Genomic DNA, 26,525 nt, shown 5'->3' with positions numbered 1-26,525 from the left:
GGAATCAGTCGATCACTTAGCACGTACTTTAATCAGAACGAAACAGCTACATTAGTTATAACTGGTTTATGTTTATATATTGTGATCAGAGAAGATTTGAGGATTAGAATCTGCAGAAGCATATGATATGTGAGTATCTCTTGTTTCCGAAATGGCATATCCATGTAAATATCATAAAGAATTATTTTTAAATATTGTGTTAGTTTACATCTGTACTATATTGGTATCAGTGCAATATTAATTAGAAATATGTCACACATCTTAAATCTCTGTTATGTGCAAACAACCATAAGAATAAGGAGTGCATGCTGTTTTTTTGTTTTTTATTTAAAATATTTTTTCCATAACCATTTGTTGTTCCTCTTTTTACACTCTATGATTTATTATAGTTTACAGACAATGTGTGACAATGTATGTAGTCTTGCCTGTGTAAATACTGCAAACAGCATGCATTGTGAATCCACATCATTTTTGTAATGCTTAATTGAATAATTTATGATTTTATATGTTAAAGTGAACTTTTTACCTACAATCATTCCTAATCTATAGTCCTTTTTTATTTTACATATCAACAGAAACAAACAGCCTTAAGTGACACCAGAAGTTGTATCTTATCATCTAGAATTCACATGTAAAGTGATAAGCCATATATATACAGTTTAAGCAGATACATTTTTTTGGATATTATTCATACAATGTACTTGCCTATTACAGATATTAACAAATGCAAAGATGTATTCACTGTGAGTTGGAAAGGTAGAGGAGTTGACAAATTTCTTTAGATCCATTTTTTTTTACATTGATTTTTCTACTCTGTTGAAATGTGCAGCTCACTGTTTAGTGAATCAGACTCTTGGGCTTGTATTTTCTGAAACAAAAGTGTGAACTAAAGTATTCTTATCTCATTATAAATCTTAGAGTTTGGCATAACTGCTAGAACATTTGAAACCAGGCATATTTATGGAGCAAATTACAAAATAACATGTTTTTTTTGGGAGAAATATGTAGTAATATGGATCACGTTTTGCCAAAGCATTTTGTATACTTTAAAATCTAGGTCCATATGCTGTATTTTTTACTTATTTTATCATATTTTACAACAGTATTTGACCCCCATAGTGTTAAAAACACTATTCAGCTCCCTTCTTCAGTCTTCTACTGTATCTCAATCAGATACTTAATACGGCTCTGTCACCATCTAAGGTGTTTGTGTAATTTGCAAAGACCTCCGACAGAGACATCGCTGCTGGGGGTACTGTGACCATTGGGGGGCAGGGACTGATGTCCCTTGCGGGCATCTGCTCTTTTTCAGCTTCTTGCGCTTTAGCTGCCAGGATCCAACGCCAGTGTTGTATTTTAACATGTAAGAAAGAGTACAGCATTGAGATCTGTGGAGGAATCTGCTCCGCCTTTATGTAAAGTTTGTAAAGTGGTGGAAAAATACTAAATAAAGTAGTCCGTGCTTTGTCTCAGTATATCTTTTTACTGGGTTGGAATGTCAGTGAAATGTTTACTCCTCCCCTATTTTTAATAAAAACTAATTTATGAGATGTGCAAAATAAAATTATATACTATATTCTGTAATTGGGCACATTTATCTTATCTCAGTGTCAATCATTGTTATAAGCTCTGTCCTTTGCACCTGGCAGTCATCAACATGACATTATACAGAGTAGCAGATTAAAGAAACACTCCTTTTGTAATGATTGCACTGCCTTGTCTGTACTGTATTGTGATGTCATTTGCTAATATTTTAAGGAACACTCCCATACATAAGAATGTCAGCTGATTGAAGTTGTTATGTGGCAGGCGTGTCCAGACACCATCTACCTTCAGAGGTTAGTTGAGCTGTTCTCCAATAGTGTAACCCCAAATAGCGCTGCCCCCTTCCTCCATGACATTTTTTTTGTAGGGGAGCTGGTTATTGGCTGAGTGCTTTAGATAATGCTCTCAGCCTATCTCCAGTCACCCATTTAAAGAGTTATTGCATACTAATCCCATCACCAGCTGCCTGGTCATACTGCGGTGACCAGGATGAAGGAAGTCAGGGGTCAACAATGTCAGGTACCAGAGGAACAGTATCAGGGTTAAACGGTTAGAAAATTGTTTAATCTCAAAAATTAAGATGGCACATGGGTACTCCTTTCCCCATAGCAACTTTAATGAGCTGGCATTGTTATGGGGGTGGAAGTGTTACTGTAATATAAACTTAAAATAAAAGGAAGCATCTCATGAAAAAAGGGTTAAAGGAACACTAGTAGCGTTAGGAATAAAAACATGCACTTCTAACGCTATAGTGTTACCCTACCTGATTAAATTATTGGTCCCCCAGAATGCAAAAACATTTAATCCCCCCCCCCCCCCTCCCCCCAATGCACAAGTGTCACTGAGGCTGCCCTGCCTCCGGGTTGTGATCATCAGTCTTGATGATCTCAACCAATTTAATGCTTACCCATACAGCGATATTTTGTGGCAAGTGCACATGTGTGGCAAATCGCCATGCTGCATCAAGCAACATTGTCCTTTCTGCCATTTCTTACCTAAAGATTTCCCTCTTTGACGCCACCATGTTCTTTCTTTAACTCCTGGTGCTTCATCTTCCAAGAGTCTGTGTAACTGCCATACTCAACTCTACAGAAGTCTATGGACAATCCTGTGAGACTGCTGGATCCTCCATAGACCAACTTGTTCTCAGCGCCAGGAGATGCCCTTTTTCCACAAGCAGCACTAGGGACTGCCATGTGAATTGACAAAACCTGCCCCATATTTTTTCCCACTTTCGTCTACCAGTACTTTGTCTATAAGACAAAGTAGTCCCTACGTTGTTTTCTAATATATTTTATATTGTGTTGAAATTTCAATAAAATTCCAATGCTGTCAACATAATTATTTCATAAACAGTTTATGAAATACTCAAAAACATACCAAAGAATACAAAACCACTTTCTGTTTTTATACTTCAGATAAGTGTAACATTTAAAACATTTTTCAAATTGTATTATTTATATAGCTCCAGCAAATTCCGTAGCGCTGTACAATGGGTGGACTAACAGACACGTAACTAACCAGACAAATGGACGCACAGGAACTGAGGGGTTGAGGACGCTGCTCAATGAGCTTACATGCTAGAGGGAGTGGGGTATAGTGACACAAAGGGGTAATGAAATAGGTTGCTAGAAAAGTATTCACTGAGAACTTAGTAGGTTATTTTTGACAGTTGCAGGGGAGGAGTCATGAAAACCAGTTTAAAGGATATGCTTTCCTGAAGAAGTGTTTTTTCAAAGATTCTTTTGATGGAGTAGAGACTGGGTGAAAGTCTAACGGAGAAGGGAAGGGAGTTCCACAGAAAAGGTGCAGCCCTGGAGAAGTCTTGGAGGCGAGCTTCAGATGTGGGAGTATGGACAGAGGATAGACATAGGTCTTCGGCAGAGCACTTGGGGCCTCGACGGGGCTAACTTGTGTGTTAGGGAGGATAGGTAAGTTGGAGCAGCATTATATAGGGACTTGTAAGCAAGCAGCAGAATCTTAAATTGAGCCCTATATCTAACTGGAAGACAATGTAGGGACAGTCAGAGGGGAGAGGCGTGGCAGGTGCAGGTGGACAGGAAAATGAGCCTTGCCGCCGCATTCATTATAGATTGCAGCAGTGCAATCTGGGAACACGTAAGACCACTGAGAAGGGGATTGAAGTAGTCAAGGCGAGAAAGAACAACGGCATGGACCAGCACCTTAGCTTGCTTCTGGTGTTAAATAGGGGCAGATGCAAGCTATGTTTTTGAGATGGAAGCGGCAGGATTTGGCGATTGACCATGAGGGGTGAAGGAGAGGTTGGAGTCAAAGAGAACACTTAGGCAGCGAGCCTGTGAGGTAGAGGTGATGGTGGTGCCATTGAACTGGAGGGATATAAAAATAAAGCAAGGTAGGCACACTTTACTGTAAAATAGTCCCTAATTGGAGCTCTATAAGAAAGTATTGGGTGCTCACTTACATGAGGCTCTATCCCCAAAAGCCCATATACATGTGAATACAAATAGAGTAAGGAGCACAACCTTAAATATGTATATACAGAAAAAATCTTTATTGAATGGGTACACACTATTAGAGTATCTCTTTAAATATGAAACAAAAAAAAGTACAAAGTCATAATGCTATCAAACAACTACCAGAAAAAAATCCTGGATATATATATAAACGGCAAATATATAATGAAGAAATGCCAAGAATGTTCGTAACCTAGGCAAATAAATAAGATACTAATACAGAACCCAAAAAATACAACATACAGAAAAAATACAAAAAAAAAGCATACCAGACCTGTGAGTAGCAGGGACAGAGTCAATCAAAAAGCCCCCAACATTTCGGCAAAAAAGCCTTTATCAAGGGAGCCTCCAGTTGAACTGGAGGGAGACAGACATGAGAGTAACAACACAGGTTGACAGGTTGAGTTTAAGGAAGTGAGCAGCCATCCAGTTGGAAATTGCAGAGAGACATTCAGAGACACGAGTCAAGATGGGCAGAGAGAGATCAGGAGAGGACAGGTAGATGTGTGTGTCATTTGCATATAAATGATAATGGAATCCAAGGGAGCTGATGAGTTTACCAAGGGAGGCAGTGTAGACTGAGAACAATAGGGGACCAAGGACAGAACCTTGGGGAATGCCAACAAACAGGGGTTGAGGAGAAGAGGCAGTGCCAGAGAAAGAAACTTGAAAAAAGCACTGGGAGAGGTATGAGAAGCACCAGGAGAGAGCAGTATCTCATAGACCGAGATTACGGAGAATGAGAAGAAGCTGTGGATGATCAACAGTGTCAAAGGCAGCAGAAAAATCAAGGAGAATTAGGATAGAGTAATGGCCGCGAGATTTAGCAGTGATTAAATCGTTGGATACTTTGGTCACAGCTGTTTCAACAGAGTGACGAGTGCGGAATCCAGACTGAAGCAGTCAAGCAGAAAGTTGGATTCGAGGAAGTCTGTCAATCTCGCAAACACAACTCTTTCAAGGATCTTGGAGACAAATGGCAGTAGCGATATCATAATAATACCTTTACTGGTGGGTTTGGTAGCATAAGCATTCCTATTCCTATTCCAATTCCTATTACTCACATTAGGTAGGGCCCTGTTCTCCACCCATTCATGGTTGATATTTGCAATTTGAAATTTGCACACCTTTGGTATAATTGACAAAAGGATTGCCACATATCTGAGTCGGAGTATTCAGTTATTTTTGGCTAAAATGTGCAATTTCCCATTTCCATAACAACTTCTGTAAACTGATGATAGTATAGAGATGAGTGTTTAGCATATGATATCAAAATCCAGTTTAGACAAGGCAAGGCAATATTACAAAGGGGTAGAAACATTGTTTATTTTCTTTTCTTCTTTGTATGATTTTTTCCTTATCATTTCTCAAGGGGTTTAATGAATAAGCCCCTTTAGCCTTATTTTAATATTGCTGGATAAGCTTTCTAAATTATTTAATATGTTTGGATAAACTTTTTAAATTATTTTTTTTAACATATTAAAATATCAACACATATATTGTATATAAAAAAATATCAATATATTAAACAATTACCAAAATATGATACAGTTGAAATATTTTTCATAATATTAAATCATTTGAATAGTTTATCTAAAAATATTAAATAATTAGAAACCGCTTATCCAATAATATTTAAGGGACGCTACACTGCCCAAATACAAAATAAATAAAATGGTCGGGGAGTGTAACCTGGTTAATTTATAAAAGTGTAAATTTATATAGAAATCTCCACTTTTTGCAAAATGAAAAAAAATAGGACATAGTCTTCAAGCATCCAGCTTTTCAGAAAGCTAAAGTTCTTAAGAGGTCTGGAGTGTACCTTTAAATTGTTGCCTATGTGCTCAAATTTAACAACAATGATGAATATTATCTAAGGAAGCAGGAAGTTAAGAAAGAAGAAAAACGCCTGTCATTTAATGGTGATGTTTCTTATTATTATTCAGGCCTGATTATTATTCAGGCACAGGTTATGTTTCTCCAGTATAGAACTGTGACAAATAGAATTCTGTAACATAAGCACAGATATTTAGTACACTCTGAATAGACATTTGCAAAAATGTGATTAAAATTCCCATATTTTTGGGGGGGCGTGGCTAACAGCGATACCGAGCGGACGTCTCTAAGCAGAGCTCTGCTCAGGCCTTTGAAACTATCTACCTTTATAGCCACAAAAAAGCAGAGATTCAGCCCAAAAAGCAGATATCCCCCCAATAGAGACTATGGGGCGAAAAAACAGGAAGGCTCAAGGACCGGCAGGTCCCCACCAGCCAGATATTAGAAAATCCTTTGAGCGGCCGACAAAATCACAGGCCATAAAGATGGTGCCTGATTCTGAGGCCTCGCAGGATGAAGAGGAATCCATACCCTCCCCCGGTCAGAAACACCATCCTGCCTATCTGAAATGGAGGAAGACGAGACACCCTCCTCAAAAGGGGACATAAAAAGACTCCTCACAGAAATGAGGAAAATCTGGGGAGCAGACCTCAAGTAAGTCCAGGCAGTGGTAGGGGAGTTGCGCCAAAAAGTCCAGGCATTGGAAAATGGCCAGGGACATCCACCTAGAAAAACTCACCTCTCAAGTGCAACAACTGAGACGCTCAGTGACCGCAATTGAGGCAAGGCACCGGCGGAAAAACCTCCGTCTCTGAGGGGTCCCTGAATCAGTGACAGATGAGCAGCTCCTGCCCTATGCCCACAAGCTGATAGCACACATGGGCGTAGGGGGAGGTGAAGACAGGCAGCGGTTCTACTCAGCATTCCGGGTGCGGAAATCGGCGGCAGCCCCAAGCGGAGCACCCAGGGACGTCATCATGGTAACCCTAGATATAGCTACAAGGTCAGTTATAATGGCACGTTCCAGAGAAATGGGGGCAATCATTAATGATGGTCACAAAGTGGCAATATTCCCTGACATACCATTCACCATTCTCACAGAGAAAAGAAAGCTGGCACCTATAACCAAGAAAATGCGAGACTCAGGAATAAGATACCGCTGGGGAGTGGAGGGTACCCCTCCTAACAGAAATAGAGTGAGAGACATTGGGAGATGATCCGGAGCCCTTCCTGCAAAAGGTGGGTCTGCCCCCGACACGGGAAACCCCCACACCCACCAAGAGACCCGAAAGTTCAGAGGGTCCCAGTGAGAATGACCACACACAGAGCAAGCCATCCAGCTTCAAGGTGAAGAGACTGACTCCAGCACACAGAGCCGCAGAACCACGACCATCTGAGAAGAAGGACCGAACAAAAACTGATACTAATAGGGACTCCTTTTGGTAAACTGACTTAATCTGTTGACCTGCCAAAGATTGGCCACTGACCCTGGAATACAACACAGAGGCGAACACGACAAGTAACTGGTGCCCCATTACTTATCAAGCAGACACTCTCCATGGACAGTCCCGTAGAGACCCAGGGGCCGGCACACCTACATAAAACAAAGCGGCTACCTTAACACTTTGCATACGTGCCTACCTAAATGCACTGCATTACTAATATATTGCATGACTATATAGGCTGCATTAATAAATATAATGCACTACTAAATATATTGCATTACTAAATATATTACACCACTGTATTATTGCACCACTATAATATAGCTTTACTAACTATAGCATTACTAGTGATATTGCATTGCTAGAGATATTGCATTGCTAGAGACGTTGCATTGCTAGAGACGTTGCATTGCTAGAGACGTTGCATTGCTAGAGACGTTGCATTGCTAGAGACGTTGCATAACTAGAGACGTTGCATTACTAGATATGTGGCATTACTAGATATGTGGCATTACCAGAGATATTGCATTACTAGATATACTGCATAACTATATCATGTTACTATATTATTATAATACTGGAGATAGTGCATTACTAAATATATTGCATAACTATAGTCTTGCATTACTAAAGATATTACATTACTGAATATATGGCATAACTATGTATAATGCATAACCGTATATATTACATAAATGTACACGTTGACTACAACTTAATAAAAATAAATAAAAATGTAAATTAAAAAAAAAAAATCCCAAATTTTAACCAAATACTTGCAAGGACACACAAATAGATGCACATGCAGACACATGTATGCAGACAGATACACAAACAATCCATATATCACTGTCTCTTGGCTGGTCACTGGTTTGTTTTGCTATTGAAAAAAAGATTTACTCTCTCTCTCTTTATTATATTCAGTTTCACCAGTTAATTCTCAGACTAGTAGACGGCACACTGCCAGAAGAAGAGAACTCAGTCCAATCTAATGACCAACTCAACACAACTGTCTCAGTCAGTGTTCAAAGTTAAGTTATATTCCTGCAAACAGTTAAAAAAAATAACAAAGAGCTCAGCTTTACACAGGTCTAAAACTGAACACACAATCCAACAATTCAGCATCAGGAAGATAGCGCTTCCCTAACCCTAAGCAACTGACTGAATGTTTCTGATACTCTACACTACATACTTTAGTACCTTCCTTCAGTTTAATTTTTTAAAAAAAGTTGGAAAATCTCCAGTGGACAAGATTAACAGGCCTCCCAACAATCCTGGTTTTGGCTGGACAGTTCTGATTTTGGGGTCCAAAACACTCACTCAATCTCAATCTGTCCAAACGATATTCGTTCGTTGAACCATTTAGTCATTCTGACATTCACAGAATAGTGATTTTTATTTCTTTTTCAGGCTAAATGACAGAAGACCATACTTGTCTGTCATTTTGCGATTCTTCTGAAACTGATGTCACGTCTAGTAATTCAAATTATTGGCCCTATTATTAAAACAATGATTAAACCAAATATCTAAAAGTCTTGCATAACAAAAATAATTTTGTAAAGGCAGTTGGTCCTCCTATTTCCTGTCCCTTTCTCAGTGGTGGGGGTATTTGACCTAAAATGAGAATATTTATTAAAGGGACACTATTGTCACCAGAACTACAGCTTAATGTAGTTGTTCTGGTGTCTATACCATGTCCCTGCAGGCATTTTGTTGTAAACACTGCCTTTTCATGGAAAAGGCAGTGTTTATTATTATTATTATGATATTTATAGAGCGCCGTCAAATTCCGCTGGGCTTTACAATGGGTGGACGAACAGACATGTAGTTGTAACCAGACAAGTTGGACACACAGGAACAGAGTGTAACGAGAATATACCCCTACACGCAGGATCCAGCTAAACAGAAGGCAGAACAGAGGAAAGATACGTCTACCGGACCTTAGAATGGCCGGACTCAACGTATATAGGAGAAGTACAGAGTCAGGAACAATCCGAGGTCAAGGGCACAAAGAGACAGCGTAAACGAGGACAAGCCGGGGTCTGGTACACAGGAAACAGCAAGCCGGCAAACAGAACAGACAAGGATAAAGCGAAAACGAAGTCAGAATACAAAGCCAAGGTCAAGTACGGAGGAACACAACTGAACACAACAAGCACTAAAGGGAACTGTAGCAGAAACGACGATAGGGCAAGAACTAAGGGAAAAGGGTAAGTATATATAGGTTCAAAACTAATGTGATTGGCTCCTGTCACTTCCACACCCCCAAAAGGTAAGTGTATGGGGTGTGTGGGATGACAGGGGCCAATGGGAGCCTTTTGGCAATTTAGGCTCCCACTGTCTCTTTAAGAGCGCGCCCGAGACTCGCGGCGTGCTCTTAGATTCAGGCGGGACATGTGACCGCATCTCGCGGTCACTGCCCGCCTTCCTGTCTGAAGCGTCGGATGAGCCGCGCGCGGCTCGTGCAGCCGCAGGACTGCGCGCGGCTTGAAGAGAGGACCGCGGCCGGCCCCTGGGAAAGGTGAGTAACGCTACACAGAGGGGTTGAGGGCCCTGCTCAATGAGCTTACATGCTAGAGGGAGTGGGGTAAAATGACACAAAAGGTAAGGATAGTATTAGACTAGTGACATAGTTTACATTGCAGCCTATGAACACCTCTAGTGGCCACTCCTCAGTTGACCACTAGAGGTGCTTCCTGGGTCTGGAAGACGTTCAGCGTCTCCATGCCTTATAGTCTTTCTTTAACTTATAAAGATGCTAGCACTTACATCAGCAAAATGTATAGCTTAAATGTATATCTAAGTGGAGGTAAACTTATAATCCACAAATTCTGTGGCTGGAAAGCTTACATTAACCCTCTAACGTCGTTACGGCGTTCCATGCTTTCCCAGAACATAAGGATGTCCAACGTCAGATACCGGACAAAAGGTCAGTTTCAAACCAGGAATCTGGTAGACAGCCACTAGAGGCTGACTTAGTGCAGCAATGTAAACATTGCAGTTTCTCTGGAACTGCAATATTCAACATTGCAGCACTAATGGCAATAGGGACATTGCACCCAGACCACTTCAATGGGCTGAAGTGGTCTGGTTGCCTACAGTGGCCCTTTAACCCCTTAAGGACAGATGACATGTGTGACATGTCATGATTCCCTTTTATTCCAGAAGTTTGGTCCTTAAGGGGTTAAAGGGACACTATAGTCACCAAAACATATTTTATCTTAATGAAGCAGTTTTGGTGTAGATCATGTCTCTAAAGTCACAGTACTCTGCCATTTAGGAATTAAATCACTTTTGTTTCTGTCAATACAGCCCTAGCTACTCCTACCCTTTGCATAATATGCAAAGACCCCCGACAATGACATCGTCACTGAGAGTTCAATGGCCAGGGAGGAGCAGGCAAAGGTGAGTTTTACTTACCTTATTTATCTGTTGCGGGCACCGCCATCATTTTCTGGTTGGTCTTTTTGCACAGTAGTACAGCAGAGAGTTCTTGCGGGATCCTCCAGCAATAGAGATAATTTCCGTCACTGGTGGCAGCTAGGGGATTTACACACCAAGAAGGGTCAGGTGTAAAAAAAAATACTGAGACTAAGTAGTCCCTGCTTTGTCTCAGTTAATCTTTTGACTGGATTGGAATTTCAGTGAATTTCCAAAACAATCAATATAAGTATTTCATAAGGATTCTATCTTTATGAAATACTCATTTTGCAGGGAAGGGGTAGGTGCAGTGCTGCTTTAAATCTGAAATATGTTTTCTGTAGATCACAAATCTCAATTAGAAAATAGTATCCTAAACAGCACTGCATGTACAGTATCTCACAAAAGTGAGTACACCCCTCACATTTTTGTATATATTTTATTATATATTTTCATGTGACAACACTGAAGAAATGACACTTTCCTACAATGTAAAGTAGTAAGTGTACAAGCCTGTATAACAGTGTAAATTTGCTGTCACCTTAAAATAACTCAACACACAGCCATTAATGTCTAAACCGTTGGCAACAAAAGTGAGTACACCCCTAAGTGGAAATGTAGTTTTCCCTCCCCAGTGTCATGTGACTCGTTAGTGTTACAGGATTTCAAGTGTAAATGGGGACCAGGTGTGTTAAATTTGGTGTTATCACTCTCACATTCTCTCACACTGGTCACTGGAATTTCAACATGGCAAAGAACTCTCTGAGGATCAGAAAAAAATAATTGTTGCTCTACATAAAGATGGCCTAGGCTGTAAGAAGATTGCCAAGACCCTGAAACTGAGCTGCAGCACGGTGGTGGGCAAGATCATACAGAAGTCTCACAGGACAGGTTCCACTCAGAACAGGCTTCGCCATGGTCCACCCAAAAAGTTGAGTGCACGTGCTCAGTGTTTGCCAGCATTGCTGCAGAGGTTGAAGGGGTGGGTCAGCCTGTCAGTGCTCAGACGATACGCCGCATACTGCATCAAATTGATCTGCATGGCTGTTGGCCCAGAAGGAAGCCTCTTCTAAAGATAATACACAAGAAAGCCCGCAAACAGTTTGCTGAAGACAAGCAGACTACGGACATGGATTACTGGAACCATGTCCTGTGGTCCAATGAGACCAAAATAAACGTATTTGGTTCAGATAGTGTCAAGCGTGTGTGGCGGCAACCAGGTGAGGAGTACAAAGACAAGTGTGTCTTGCCTACAGTCAAGCATGGTGGTGGGAGTGTCATGGTCTGGGCCTGCATGAGTGGTGCCGGCACTGGGGAGCTACAGTTTATTGAGGGAACGTGAATGCCAACATGTACTGTGACATACTGAAGCAGAGCATGACTGGGCTGCAGGGCAGTATTCCAACATGATAACAACCCCAAAAACACCTCCAAGACGACCACTGCCTTGGTAAAGAAGCTGGAGGTAAATGTGATGGACTGGCCAAGCATATCTCCAGACCTAAACCCTACTGAGAATCTGGGGCATCCTCAAACGGAAGATGGGGGAGCACAAGGTCTCTAAAATCCACCAGCTCCGTGATGTCGTCATGGAGGAGTGGAAGAGGACTCCAGTGTCAACCTGTGAAGCTCTGATGAACTCCATGCCCATGAGGGTTAAGGCAGTGCTGGAAAATAATGGTGACCACACAAAATATTGACACGTTGAGCTCAATTTGGACATTTCCACTTAGGGGTGTTCTCACTTTTGTTGCCAACAATTTAAACATTAGTCTTAGACCCAGAAGGACGTTACATTATTTTAATATGTGAAATAAATAATAAGCTATTCACATTAGTTAATATGTATGCACCAAAAAAATCTACAATAACATTTATCACAAAAGTGTTTAAGAAAAAAGAGCAGGTTAAACAAGGGTTGGTATTAATTATAGGGGGACTATAATTGCGTAGTGGACCCTCTGAAAGACAGAGCCAGAATGACAGGATACGCAGGAAAATAATTAAAAATAGATTGCAAAACCTACTAAATAATCATAATCTAAGAGATATATGGATAACACTTCATCCCTCCGACCTAGATTATATATGCTAATCTAGAACATTCAATTCATACTTCAGAATTGACCTTATCCTGGGTAACATGACCATGCTATATCTTGTTAAAAGAATAGAGATACGGGATATAGCATGGTCAGACCATAGTCCAATCATGTTGGAATACAAAGATAATGTTGATACATTTCGTAAAGAATGGCGTATAAAAGATTTTATATTACACAAAAAAAAAAACATTGTTGAAGAAATTAAGAATAGAACAAATCTTTTCTTTTAAGAAAATAAAAACAAAGGTACACCGGATATCACGGTGTGGTGTATGGTTATAAAAGCATTGCTAGAGGCCATTTGATAAAATGCAAATAAAAAGGATTATCGCCTCTCTTTAAACTATATATAACATTAAGCAAATATAAGTGGCAAATTAAAACAACACCTTCCACACAAATTGCAAGGAAGATTGCAGAAACAGATAAATATTCAGCTAATGAATAAAGTAACCAAACAGTTAGAAGCACTACAATCCAAGTGGTATCTAAATTGTTACAAGCCAGAAACACTAATGTATAATAAATTCAAAAATTAGAAACATAAAAGAGTAATATTTAAAATAAAAGACAAAGAAACCTATCTAATGGCCCCAGAAAAAAATAGGTAGAGCGTTTCAGAGATTTTATCAGAATCTATATAATCTACCAGAAGAAATATATGGCAAGGAAGAAGAGATCGAGAAATACTTATCCATGCCAAAAATCCTACCCGACCAATTAAAACTGATACACCAGCCTATAACAGAAACAGAGGTCAGTAAATCCATAGATATACTTAAAATAAAGACTGCCCCAAGCCAAGATGGCTTCAGAAATAAATTCTATAAACTAATGAAAGACCAACTAAAAGGGGAACTTACCACCATTTTCAACAATATAATGGAAACAGGAAGCTGTCCTGGAGAGTTGTTGAGAGCGAATATTGTCCCCATCCCAAAAGCAGATAAAGACTTAGAACTAATTGGCAATTATAGACCTATATTATTAATCAATACAGATATTAAAATATTAACTTCTATCCTTGCTGATAGATAAAAAAAAATAGTCATACCACAATTTATTAATAATGACCAAGTAGGATTCATAGCAGGGAGGTCTTCAATCAACAATCTTAGAAAAATAATAAACATATTAGAAGAAACAGAGAATAATGGTACCCCTCTAATGCTACTGTCAACAAATGCAGAGAAAGCGTTTGACAGGGTTGGATGGGGTTTCATGTTTGCCACTTTAAAACAATTTGGAATCACTGGATCAATATTGCAAGCTATATCCGCTCTCTACAACTCTCCATCAGCTAAAGTAACAGGGTCAGGATTCACATCACAAAACTTCAGTGTTAAAAAGGGAACTAGACCCTCCACAAGGAAAACCACCACATGACCGACCTGACACTGGGGACCAAGCCCAATAACCGGCATACAGGACCCAACCAAGTACTCTTACTAGCGCGGCGGGAACACATGTGGGAGATTAAGGGGGACGATCGACACGAATATACGCACAAGCCACCTCTAGAACATACTAAAACAAACAGACATACATGGGTAATAACACAGCGCACATACCATACCCTAAGGTTAAAGGGACCCCAACCACTGGGACATGGAGAGCCAACAGCCTAGACATGGGGGCACATGCACGAGAAGATATACTTGCCCTGATCCTAGTACCCTTACCACGCATACCACGCCACCTCAAAGCAACTACTCGGGTCAAAGCAGAACTTTACCCCACATGATACACGATAAACACACAGGGAAACAAAGCCAATACACTCCACAAACGACGGGACATGGTCTCGACCCAACCACACGGACACACGCACACACCAACATAAGACGGTTTAGGGTGCCCGCACGCTACTGTATTCACCACCTGAACTCCGGCAAACGACTACAGATAGGATTAGGGACCGCCTGACGGCCGTAATCTCACAAGCACAACATGTTACACAACAGACTGGCACTACAGTATTGGAACAGAATGTTTTGTGCTCTTCTTTCTTTCCATTCGATACTAGTTCCTTTAAGATTGTTTATGTTTTCATGTTATGGTTCACCTGACTGGGATACCTAGGGACCTTCGTATCTCATTTTATGCCTTTCTCTCGGGAATCTAGGCACCTCACAAGACCAAATAATGTATAGCAGGTCGAAAACCTGCGAGTTTCCACCAACCTATTCACATGTTATGTCACGAAAACGTTGACAAATTTTCAATTAAAAAAAAAGGCAACACATGAGACGCAGGCACTCACTATTATCTGCTTGGAATGCGTGGGACCTGCGAGTCTGCATAGCTCATTGGGGCCTGCAAGCCCACATGCAAATACTTTATGTTGTTGTTTCCAGGGACCTACAAGTCCAATTCCTTTTTCTTGTTGAAAATACATTGCAAATACATTAATAAAAATCATATTTACAAAAAAAAAAAAGGGAACTAGACAAGGGTGCCCTCTTACCCCTTTGCTGTACATAATGGTGTTAAAACCCCTTGCAATTCTAATAAGACAAAATTTAAAGAAATACGAACTCCTTAGGACAAAGTAAATTAAATATTTACTCAGATGACATCTTACTAACAGTAGAAGAACCAAAAACCTCAGTCCCAGAGCTTCTGAAGGAGATAAATACTCCAAAGTGTCAGGATTTAAAATAAATATAGAGAAATCAATATTTATAGCTAAAAAGTTGAACAAAAGGTTAATTCATTTTCTTGTACAAAACATTGGGCTCTCAGAAAACAAGGACAGGCTAAAATATTTAGCTATAACATTAATCTCCGGTTTAAAAGATCTAGTAGAAGCCAACTTTGTACCCTTACTAACACAAATTAAAACTTAAGGGACTGGAAAGGTATGGGATTTTCCTGGTCGCGTAGGATCAATATCCTAAAAGCATACATTTTACCAAAATGACTGTATCTATGGAGAATGATACCACTTAATTTCCCAGAAAACTGGCTATCTTTACTACACTCATCCTTCTTTACATTTGTATGGGGCGGCAGGAAAGCAAGAGTTAAAATGAAAGGTTTGGATAGATCAAGGCAGGATGGAGGTTTGGGATGCCTGGAAATCTTACAATGTTATCAAGCTAGCAGACATGTTTATATATTGCTTTTACTAAATATTGCTGCAATCCAAGAAACATGGTATAAAATGGAAAAAGCTAAAACTGGGGTAGGAAATTTAACGTCACTATTTTGGGTCCTAGACAAGAACAAAAAATCCATCAAAGAGGCACAAACTAAATCTCAGATACTCAAAGAGTTAACTAGTTGGTGAAATTCTCAAACAACATAGGTCTCATAAATAGAATAATAGATGTGCTCCCTTTTTCTAGTATTTCAGATATATTAGACAACATAAAAATAGACATTTGGAAGACTGGGGGGATAAGGGAATTTAAAAATATACTGGTCTAACATAAAATTAAAACCACCCCCCCAAGACACTTTTAACTCTCTGCAAATTAATGTTTTTTTAGCATAATATCACCTTCAAAATGAGGGGGAGAAAATTACAATTCTCAAACATCTACTTGAATTAAAGAACTATAAAACCCTAATGTCAAAATGCGCTAAAGTTATATACAGAATTAGACACGATAAACCGATAGAACTAATTAATAAATGGTAAAAAAAAACTACAAGTACATATAGAAGAAGAAGAGCGGATAAGCTCTCTAAATAAACTAAATAAATATGTACACTTCTTAAATCTAATCTAAGCCCAATTTAAACTCTCAAACAGATGGTACCTGTTACAAAACTGTTACAAACCCATATTATATTGACTATTTTATATATACTATGGCTTCAATACTTGGATGCTGCACCCTCTCCCGAATGGATTATATATACCCCGGTTCGTCAAACGAACAACCGACCACCCGGCTACTGGCGTGTGCCGCCACTTAACCCCGGTCACCTCTCCAACTACCGAACGGTCGACCACCCGGCTGAGAGCGTGTGCCACCAATTGATCACCCAGAGAGTTGCGGTTTGCGGTTAACCGCAGGCTAATTGACGGCCCCAGTATATATCCGTTTTTGCCTTATCTACCGATGGTTAAACTACCGAAAGAGGCACGAACGGGGACCACCTTCAAAACTGGCGTGTGGCCTCAATTAGAATGTGGAATGTTGTGGTTAACCGCAGGTTAAGTGCCCCTTCACGGCGGGCTAAATTCGTATCCCGAACATAGACGACATCCAGCCAGAGAGCGGGGATTCGGGTACAACTCTGGCCGTTATTAGTTCCACGAGTTGACGCCGAGGTCCCGCTGCCTATTGTTGCACCCAAAAACATGGCCACCCTCTTACCCTGTTCACTGTCGTCTTGCTTTATAGGATGCCGATGTGCAAAGTTGATAATCCAGAGAGTACCCTATACCTCCTTGCTTACAACTGCAATGATTTGTAAAAATGACTGCATCTTTAAATATGTCTACCATTGCTGCTAGTCATACAGCTGGAATATTGTTTTTCTGTGGCTTATCTATTTCATCTTTGTCAGAAAATACATCAATGATTCAGTTCCAGAACATAATTTTCATCAGGACATAATCATGAGTGATTTTTAAGGATTTTTATCTGTCATGATGAAAGTTCTATTCTAGAACTGAAACGCTGATGTATTTATGGCAAAGATGGAATAAAGGTTTATTTGGGAAGAGAGTGCCGGTATACTTCCATATGTAGTGTACATTCAGTCTGATATCGGACATCAGGCATAATATTGGAAATAAGCCGAAATAAAAGTGCAGGTTTTGTGTATGCATCTTCTGAGGTTTTCATTACACTTCACAAACTGATATTGCTCTTTTGTTTTGCAGGAGAGCCATGGATCCAGCTCTGCAGTCGGAGATCCTCATTGTTGTACTGCACAAGCCTGGGGGCGTGTCTACTGAAGAATTTGCTGGACTCTTTCACCAGATCCATGGATATCAGTTTAAGCTTTCAAATTATGGTTACAATTCGTTAAAACTTCTATTAGAGGATATGAGAAATTTAGTTGAGTTAAAAACCACCCCTAATGGGAGCCTTATAAAGTGTATTTCACCCAATGAACACAAGGTCATATTCATAAGTGGTAATAATCACCAGACAGTTTCCGAGTCTCCTAAAAGTTCCCTACCTGGGCCAGGAACAACACCAGGTAAAACTATAGTATTGTTCTTTACTAAAACATAGATTTGAATCAAATGTCTCCTTAAAATAAATTGCTAAGATCAAAATATTCTTACAGGTTACATAATATGGCTTCCATATTGTTCAATTCCACCTATAGACTGGGAGTAGATTGTTAGGTTAGGCTGTGTAGGTTCCTTTTTGGTTACCTGGATAGATGGTCAAAAAATACCGGAGGCCTGAAACCAAAAATAATTCCGTAACCCCTTCAAAACACCACTCACCAAGCACCTCATGACACACTCACGGTTACTTACAGACAAGCACTCAGATGCACAAACACCCAGACTGGCAAACGCAAATACACAGGCACTTACTCACACATATAGGTACACAGGCACAGACTGGAAGGCACGGAGAGACACAGACAGGTACAAACTGACACATACAGGCAGACAGACAGACACAAACAGGTTGAAAAGGTTGATCCAGAACTTTAAGTAAAGCAAAAAACATATTCGACACAGACAGGTCCCCATGCATGGGTAGGCAAATAGAGATACACACAGGTATACATATTTATACAGGCACACATGGTTATTCACTACAGTGAGAATTCAAAGTAAATTTCAAATTTAAGGTAAAAAATTCCAAAATAAAAAATTCTCAAATGCCGCTATGTTTTCGATTTGGATACTCTGGCCTCAACCTTAACATTTTCTTTGAATTCACTTTTAATTCTCAATTTAATGAATAAAGCTGACAGACAAACAGGCATAATTATATTATATAAAAAGGATACTGCCTCCATTGTGAAGGTGGGGGGCAGGAGTCAAGTCCAGTATCTGTTTCAGGGCTGGCAGCTGCAAGACTCCTGTAGGGAAAGCTGACAGAGTTCTGCAAGCACTACTCTTTTTTTTCAGATCTCCAGGCACTTTTGCAATGTTGTTGTGAGCTGTTGTTTCTCAGTCCCCTGAATTAGTAGAGGAAGCAGCACAATAATAAGGATACGCTGCGAATATGATAAAATTGCATATTCCCTGTGTCTCTATTACTGCACTGCATTTGCTCCCGGCCAACTCCTTTCTAAGAATATGGGGCAAATAGAGCAGTGCAGCCTTTTAGGGTAAACAGATTTGAGGCTATACTCCACCACACTGCCCCCATTAGCAATACACCTTGGTATAGTAGCATAATCCTTACTGAAGGCAGTTAAATGTTTTATTTATTGTTTTCATATAAACATCAAAAAGAATTCCATTAAGCCATGTAAAATATGTCATATAACACTTCATTCTGACGATGATACCCTTGAATTGAAGCAAGTGTGTTTTAGCAAAATAGCTATCAAATATAAATATGCCTCTTACCTTTCAGTCACTTTTTAGCATTGACTTATATGCCAGTGGCATAAAGGTATGTGCCAACAACTCTGTGTCAGGGGGAAGGGAGAACCCTGTTAGAGGTAATTCAACTGCTCTGTGTCTCAGTGCTACATCCTCTAGCAAGCAGATTCCTTGCATGCTGGGAGTGTATATGAAGAATTAACATGTCAATTCAGTCTGACACTGAAACCCTTGGTATGAAGTTTGTGTGCCAACATCATGGGAGAGTATTGCAATGCGTATAGTGCACCAAGGAAGGGCCAACCCTCTTGAGTAAGGTAGGGAGAAATTAAGGACCATAGTGATTGTTACAGTAATGGGATGGCTGCGCTTTCACCAATGGATAGAAAGTGAATATTGAAATAACATCTTCTAAAGCAATTAAATATATAACTTGTCATAAATAGATTAAAGGAACACTATAGTCACCAGAACAACTACAGCTTATTGAATTTGTCGTGGCGAGTGTAAAAATCATTCCCTTCAGGCTTTTTGAAGTAAAAGCCTGAAGAGCTGTCTTTTCAGAGAAAATGCAGTGTTTACATTACAGCCTAGTGATAACTTCACTGGCCACTCCTCAGATAGCTGTTAGAGATCCTTCCTGGGTCATGGCTGCCTAAAATGCATCCAAACATTCAGTATATCCTCCATCTGCATGCAGACACTGAACCTTCCTCATAGAGATGCATTGATTCAATGCATCTCTTTGAGTAGATGCTGATTGGTGTTTGACTTGTGCTGGCTCTGCTCTTGATCTGCCTCCTTGACAGTCACAGCCAGTCATATGGGAAAGCATTGTAATTGTATCAGAGATTCACTTCTGATGATGTCAGCCAAGCAGGCAGATCAGGGACAGAGCCAGCATCTGCAGACTTGAATACAAGTAAGATTTTACTATATTTAAGGGAGCCAGGGTGGCTAGTTAGTGGTTTTAACACTTTAGGGTCAGTGTAACAGTCACCTGGGGACTTATGTAACAGTTTACCAGGAGTTGGAGCCCAGTTGCAGGAGATGGCACAGGAAGGAGGCAAAAACCAGAAGCACAGTACAGATTAAGGGGCAATCCAAAGGGTCAGACGAGAAGCAGAAATCAGGGCTGGCAGAGTAATGAAGTCGGTAAAGCAGGCAGAGGTCAGAGTCCAGGAAATCAGTCAGTAACGTAGCAAAGATCCGGCAGGAAACACCAAACAGGCAAAAATTGAAAATGACCAGATGCTAGGTTTCAGGCAGGGCTGGCTTTTACAGCCTGCTAATTCGATGCAGCTGACCCTAATTGGAAAAGGGCTGCAGGTGGGTCAGCACTGCTTAATCCAGGCAAGGGGTCAGGAAGCAGAATAATGCAGACAGATACTGAAGCCCCCTGGTGGATATCACGGCAGAGAACCTGAGTGGGATGCTGGAGCTGTGAGTTCAAACCCAGCCTCGCTGTTTGCAGGGTTCAGGTTGTGTTGTGACAGTCAGGAATACATGTTTCTTTAATCATTGCTCTCTGCTGGCCTTGAGTGCCCTGAGTTCAAATTATGTGCTTGCCCAATGCATTTAGGGTACAGCAGGGAACAAAGGATGGCGATACAGAACCCAAAAATTAGGACTGTTCTACAGAAATCGGGATGGCTGAGAGGCATGCTCTATGCAGGGAAGTTAGACTGAAATCAAGTGACAATTAGTTTTCTAGTGGTTATGGTGCTTGCAGTGTTTCTTTAATGCACTGAGGAAATTATATAGTTAGTGGATGCCTTGAGGTGGAAAACAGTGGTTTCTATGTTCCCTGGAGATGACTAACAGAAGATGTGAAAGCATAATGATGTAAAACAAGGCAGACTACCAGACAGACATAAATGTCTAGGTCAATCAAGGAACACATTGTATGCCGATTGTACTACGCTGCGGCCAAGTGTACAGCGCTGCGTTATATGTTGGCGCTTTATAAATACCAGTAATAAATAAATATGAAATGGTGTGTTCAGGATGCAGGTTACTACTGCAGAAAGCTGATTGGTATTATTTTAAATAAAGGAGAGGGCACTACATTATTTTAGAAATGTTGCTGAAACCAGGAGAATGTTCTTGGTTTATCACATGTTATACCAACAAGCACTTGCACAGCATTTTCTATGTACCAAAATATTCCAAGAGTGAACACATTTTGTTTTTGTATTTACAGTTCTAAAGTTGACCTATAAATCACAAGACGTTATTCTTAGTACATCAAAAACAGAACTGGACATGTTTAACGATGCTTTACCAGCCAGTGTAAAAGGACAGAGTCACAAGGGTGCTTCACAAGAACTTTCTAAAGGGAAACTACCATCCAAGAGCAGTGCAAAACAGCAGCATCCTTCTGCAAATTGTAAAACTGCACAATCCAAAAAGGTGGAACATAGTGTTGTGATAAAGAAAAACACACCTGCTAAAGGTCATGATGAAAGTAACCCTAGTCAATCCTCACCAGGAAGCCTGTTTAGAGCTTCTATTACAGCTGATGGAATAAATTGTTCAAATGATGAGAACACAGTCCAACAAAAATATGAAAAAAGCAACTTGTTACCAAATATGGTAACTAAGTTACAAAGCAGTAAAACTGAACAGGTTGAAAAGGCTGATCCAGAACTTTCAGTAAAACAAAAAACGTCTTCAATCAAATCTCAACAAAACACAGAAAAGGGTGATTTGTCTCATATGCCGAACATTATGAAAGCCATTCAGAAGATTCTTTATGAGTACATGTCAGGCCTGAAGTTGACAACTCTTGAAAAACTCTTCAAGGATAAATACAAGATGGATTTAGAGGAATGTAGCAAAGTTCTAGGTCATAAAGAAATACCTCAACTGTTAAGGCAAATACCAAGTATCAAAGTTACTAGTGGTTCAAATGGAAATATAAATTGTATTTTAAAAAAATATATGAATTCCAAAACACAAAATCCACCGGTGCAAAATATGAACAGTGCAATTGAAACACGGATTCGAAAAGAAAATCCTAATTCCCGTATTCAGGTCAAAGACTTCCAGAACCCAGCAGTCAATCGATCTGCAGTAAGCAATGCTCCAGCAACGATTACAAATGTGACAAGCGATAAAGCTATGAATCATCCTACACAACCCACCCCTATGGGCAGTACAATAAATGGAAAAAAACAAAAGACCCCAACAAATATAGCACACTCTATTCCACGTCAACAAAATGCACCAAAGAAGGACTTCCAACAAATTGTAAAAAAGACACAAAAAGTGGCAAGCGCTGAAACCATCAAGCAACTTTTACTATCCTTACCTGTTGACCATAGGGTAAATGGTGAAACACAAAGGACCCAGAAAAGTACAGAAAACTCTTTTCCAAGTCTGCAAAATTCACCAAAGAACAGTTCCCAACAGATTATAGGACCAGAAAGTCACATTACAAAACACAATAACTACTCTGGAGTGAAACCACCTTTTACATATGCACAGATTTGCAAAAAATCTACAAAAGCAAACTGTGTCCCTATATGCATTACACAAAGTGAGAGTAAGCCATGTGCACCCAAAAGGGAAGCTCTAGTTGAACTGTCAAACACAAAAATAAAAGAAAACATAGCACATGTTTTGAAAGACTATGCAGATGGAATATCCATCTTTCATTTTCAGAAAAAATATATTTTTAAGTTTAAACAACCTCTTTCTCTCAATGGATTTTCTTCAGCGAAACAGTTCTTAATGGCGATGAAGGATGTAGTCTCAGTACAAGGTCTGGGAGTGCAGGCATTACTGTTTCCAGTAATTTCTAATGCAATGGCATCCAATGAAATTAACAACACGCATGGTATGTTGTTTTTTTTTTTTTTTATATGCAATCTTTTCAAAATGCAGTAGGTCAAATGTGCACACTTTAAAAGAACATTATAGGCACCAGAACCACTACAGTTTAATGTAGTTGTTCTGGAGCATAGATCCTGTTGCTGCAGTCTGGGTAGTTTAAATGCTGCCTTTGCTAAAAATGGCAGTGTTTACACTGCTGTCAAAAAGCATCACTAGTGTCTTTTACTTGGATTGCCATGAGTGGGACTTCCTGGGTTTGGTCCTGCAAACATTGCAGGACCAACATTTAGCAAAGCATGGAGACATTGAATTCCCTCCAGAGATTGATTGACTCAATGCATCTCTATGTGGAACTGTTAATTTGGACAGTGTGGCCATTTACTGCACATGCACACTAGTTTCTGAATGCTTCCCTATGGAGAGGCATTAGATCAGCTGAGGTAATCAAGATCGATGATCTCAGTCTGTGAAGATGGGTCAGGCACAGCCCGGCATGCTAAGGGAATTACAGTGGTTAAATCTCTTATTTTTTATTTGTTATTGTTTCTTAATTTCATTTAGGAATGGTCCAGGTATTTAAATAGTTACTAGAACACTACAGCTATTGCTATAGTGGTCATTTTACGTACATCTGTAGAATACAGATTTGTATTCCTTACACTATAGTATCCCTTTAACATATAGCAAACGTTTTAAAAAGTCCTTGGTTACGAACGCACCGCATCTCAAAAAAGCCCTTGTCTTTAACCCCTTAAGGACACATGACATGTGTGACATGTCATGATTCCCTTTTATTCCAGAAGTTTGGTCCTTAAGGGGTTAAAAGGTTAAAATGTATGATGAATGCATATGATGTATGATCGTTTTTAAAATTCTACATATTTAGCAGAATTGTCATAAAATGTGAACTATTAAAATAATACTTTTATTTAACAGATCTCCTACTTTATGTTTTAGGTTCTACACATTTGATCCACAAGAGTAACCTTTTCACATCAAAAGAAAATGTCATTTTTCAAAGTGCAAGTCCATCATTAAATGCAAATACAAAGTCAAAAACATTTATGAACAGCAACAAAACCATGATTACAAACCAAAATATTACTGAAGTTGTCAACAAACCAGATGAAAAAGAATGGCCTGCTCTATCATCTGGCCACCTTACTTTGAGACTTATGACATATTGCAGTACACCATATCAAAACTCCGACATGGGGTCCACACGGACAGAATCCTCATTAGTACCTTCTCTCCAAAAAGAAGGTGATGCGTTATTGAACAAGGAGGCAAAAGATCATCTTTCAATATCCCACCTGAAAACATCTGATTCACATGCAAATGAGACAGATTGGCCAACATTGTCTGACTCTTTGAAAAAACTTAAGCAGCTACCTGATTCACAAACTATTAAGATTTTCACAGAAACACCATCATCATCTTCTTCACCACAAAATATACCATGTAATGATGCTGCTGGTGAAATGGTTCTTCAACAAACGCAGCCACAACTGTTACTTTTACACCATAAAGATGATGAAATTATCCCTAATGTAATTTCAGAACAAGCTGAAGATTTGTCAGAAAAGAAAATGGAAATTGTAAATAGCAGACAAGAAAATTATGATTCTAAACATGTCCCAACAGAAACAAAACTAACAAAGCAGACAGAACCGAAAGAGCGTGAATTCAAACTCCAAAAAGCTTCTGGACAAAGTGAATATGTATCATCACAACTTCAACAGGAAATATTCTGCTGCATTCCACAAACACCTGTTAGTCAGAATGAAGAAAGCTCCACCATGTTACAAAATAATGCATATGATTCAATTCCTCAGAATACACCTGGGCCAGAAGTAAGTCTGAAACTACAGCAACAGAAAGTTCAAAATTCCATGCTCAAAAAAACATCTGACATGCAAAATAATCTTTTAAAACCTCCAGTAATTTCTGGGCAAACTGAGCACCAGCCAGTGCAGGCAAAACACGGTGATGTACTTACACCCAATCCGCAAAATACTTCTGGGCAATATGAAGCACCACCATCACACTCTCAAAAGAAAGTAAACATATATTTTCCCCAAACATCTCTTGTTCAGAAAGAGCAAACCTCATCACATTTACAACATGATGAAACTAATGACAATCTTCTAAATGCTTTTGGGCCTGTGGAAAGTAGAACATTAGAGTCACAAAAGACTGTTGATGATTGTTCTTCCATGCAGATTCCAGGATCAGCTGTTACTCTGACACCTGAAACAACAGAAAGCCTGAATCTACAAGCACAGATAAATGTGCATGATTTGACATTACATTTATCACAGAAAACACGTGATTCCGTCCATCAAGGATGGACTCAGGTTACCGAATCAACAGAAAAATTACAAAATGTTCATAATTCCAATGTAAAAAATCCTTCTGGTAACGAGTATCTCTTATCACACTCACAACATAGACTACCTGTATTTAATCACCAGAAATATTCTGGTCAAACAGGACACCAATCCGGACACAATGTACATAATTGTAATCTCAGATCTGTACAAACAGAATTCCAATCATCTATGGCAAATCAGAAAATGCATGAAAGGGTTACCCCAGTGACAGTAGAACAAGCAGATCAACAGTCACAGATTTTGCAACCAAAAGTTCATGAGTCCAATGACACAATTGAACCAGAAAATACAGAAACTTCACTCTCATGTTTGCACAAAAAAGTGCATAAGTCACACACTTACAACAGTCTTGGACAAACCGAGTTCTTGTCTTCAGAATTAAGGAGGAAAGGAAATGAACCAGGATCCTCACATTTGCAGCTAAATCAGAACATGTTTGATTCTCATTCCCATAGCCATCAAGAGAACAATGGATTCCCCTTATTACCACTACAAAAGCCATTGTTTGATTCTAATTCAGCAAGTAGCACTGCTGGGGAAGAACAACAATCTTGGCAAACTAACAAACATTCTTGTTGTATTTTATAATGCTTTAGAGTGTGGATTCGTAGAGCCTTGTGCCCATCCACTATTCTATTTTTCTATTCTATGTGCTTTCTCCTAACACATAAAATGTATCTATATCTCTAGTGTTTTGGGTTTCTTTTTATTGTTCTTAAAGGAGCGCTCCAAACATGCTGTAGTGGTTATGGAGTGCCCTGGCAGACCTCAGCTGATTGCTCTTGGTCAATTAGACAAGCCTTGCACCATCAGTTCTCTGTTGGATGTAGTAGAGGCGATGCCCACAGACTGTGGAGAAGAAATTATTCCAATTTGGTTTGACTACTTACAATGGGGGTGTTCCAGGGCACTTCTAACACCATAATCAGCACAGCACTGTGTAGTGGTTATGTTGCTTAAAATGT

At 39.6% G+C, this 26,525-nt stretch overlaps 1 protein-coding gene across 1 annotated transcript; it reads left to right on the top strand.

Moving 5' to 3' along the window:
* Positions 1–26,247, top strand: LOC134577473 (uncharacterized). The gene is made up of 4 exons (XM_063436234.1): positions 1–23; positions 17,690–18,012; positions 21,534–23,171; positions 24,125–26,247. The coding sequence occupies exons 2-4, from the start codon at positions 17,697–17,699 to the stop codon at positions 26,146–26,148; spliced, it is 3,978 nt and encodes a 1,325-aa protein (XP_063292304.1). The 5' UTR covers positions 1–23; positions 17,690–17,696; the 3' UTR covers positions 26,149–26,247.
* The last annotated feature ends 278 nt before the right edge of the window (positions 26,248–26,525 follow it).

The sequence above is a fragment of the Pelobates fuscus genome, chromosome 11, assembly GCF_036172605.1.
Source record: "Pelobates fuscus isolate aPelFus1 chromosome 11, aPelFus1.pri, whole genome shotgun sequence".
Lineage (NCBI taxonomy): Eukaryota > Metazoa > Chordata > Amphibia > Anura > Pelobatidae > Pelobates > Pelobates fuscus.
Note: the sequence above shows the minus strand (reverse complement) of the source record. Positions and strands in the feature narration are given on the sequence as shown.

What these genes read in the sequence shown, in the direction of transcription:
- LOC134577473 (XM_063436234.1), top strand. Translation starts at nt 17,697, where the DNA reads ATGGATCCAGCTCTGCAGTCGGAGATCCTCATTGTTGTACTGCACAAG. An exon ending in TGGGCCAGGAACAACACCAG is followed by an intron (nt 18,013 to 21,533) that starts GTAAAACTATAG and finishes TTGTATTTACAG; the next exon opens with TTCTAAAGTTGACCTATAAA. An exon ending in TGAAATTAACAACACGCATG is followed by an intron (nt 23,172 to 24,124) that starts GTATGTTGTTTT and finishes TTTATGTTTTAG; the next exon opens with GTTCTACACATTTGATCCAC.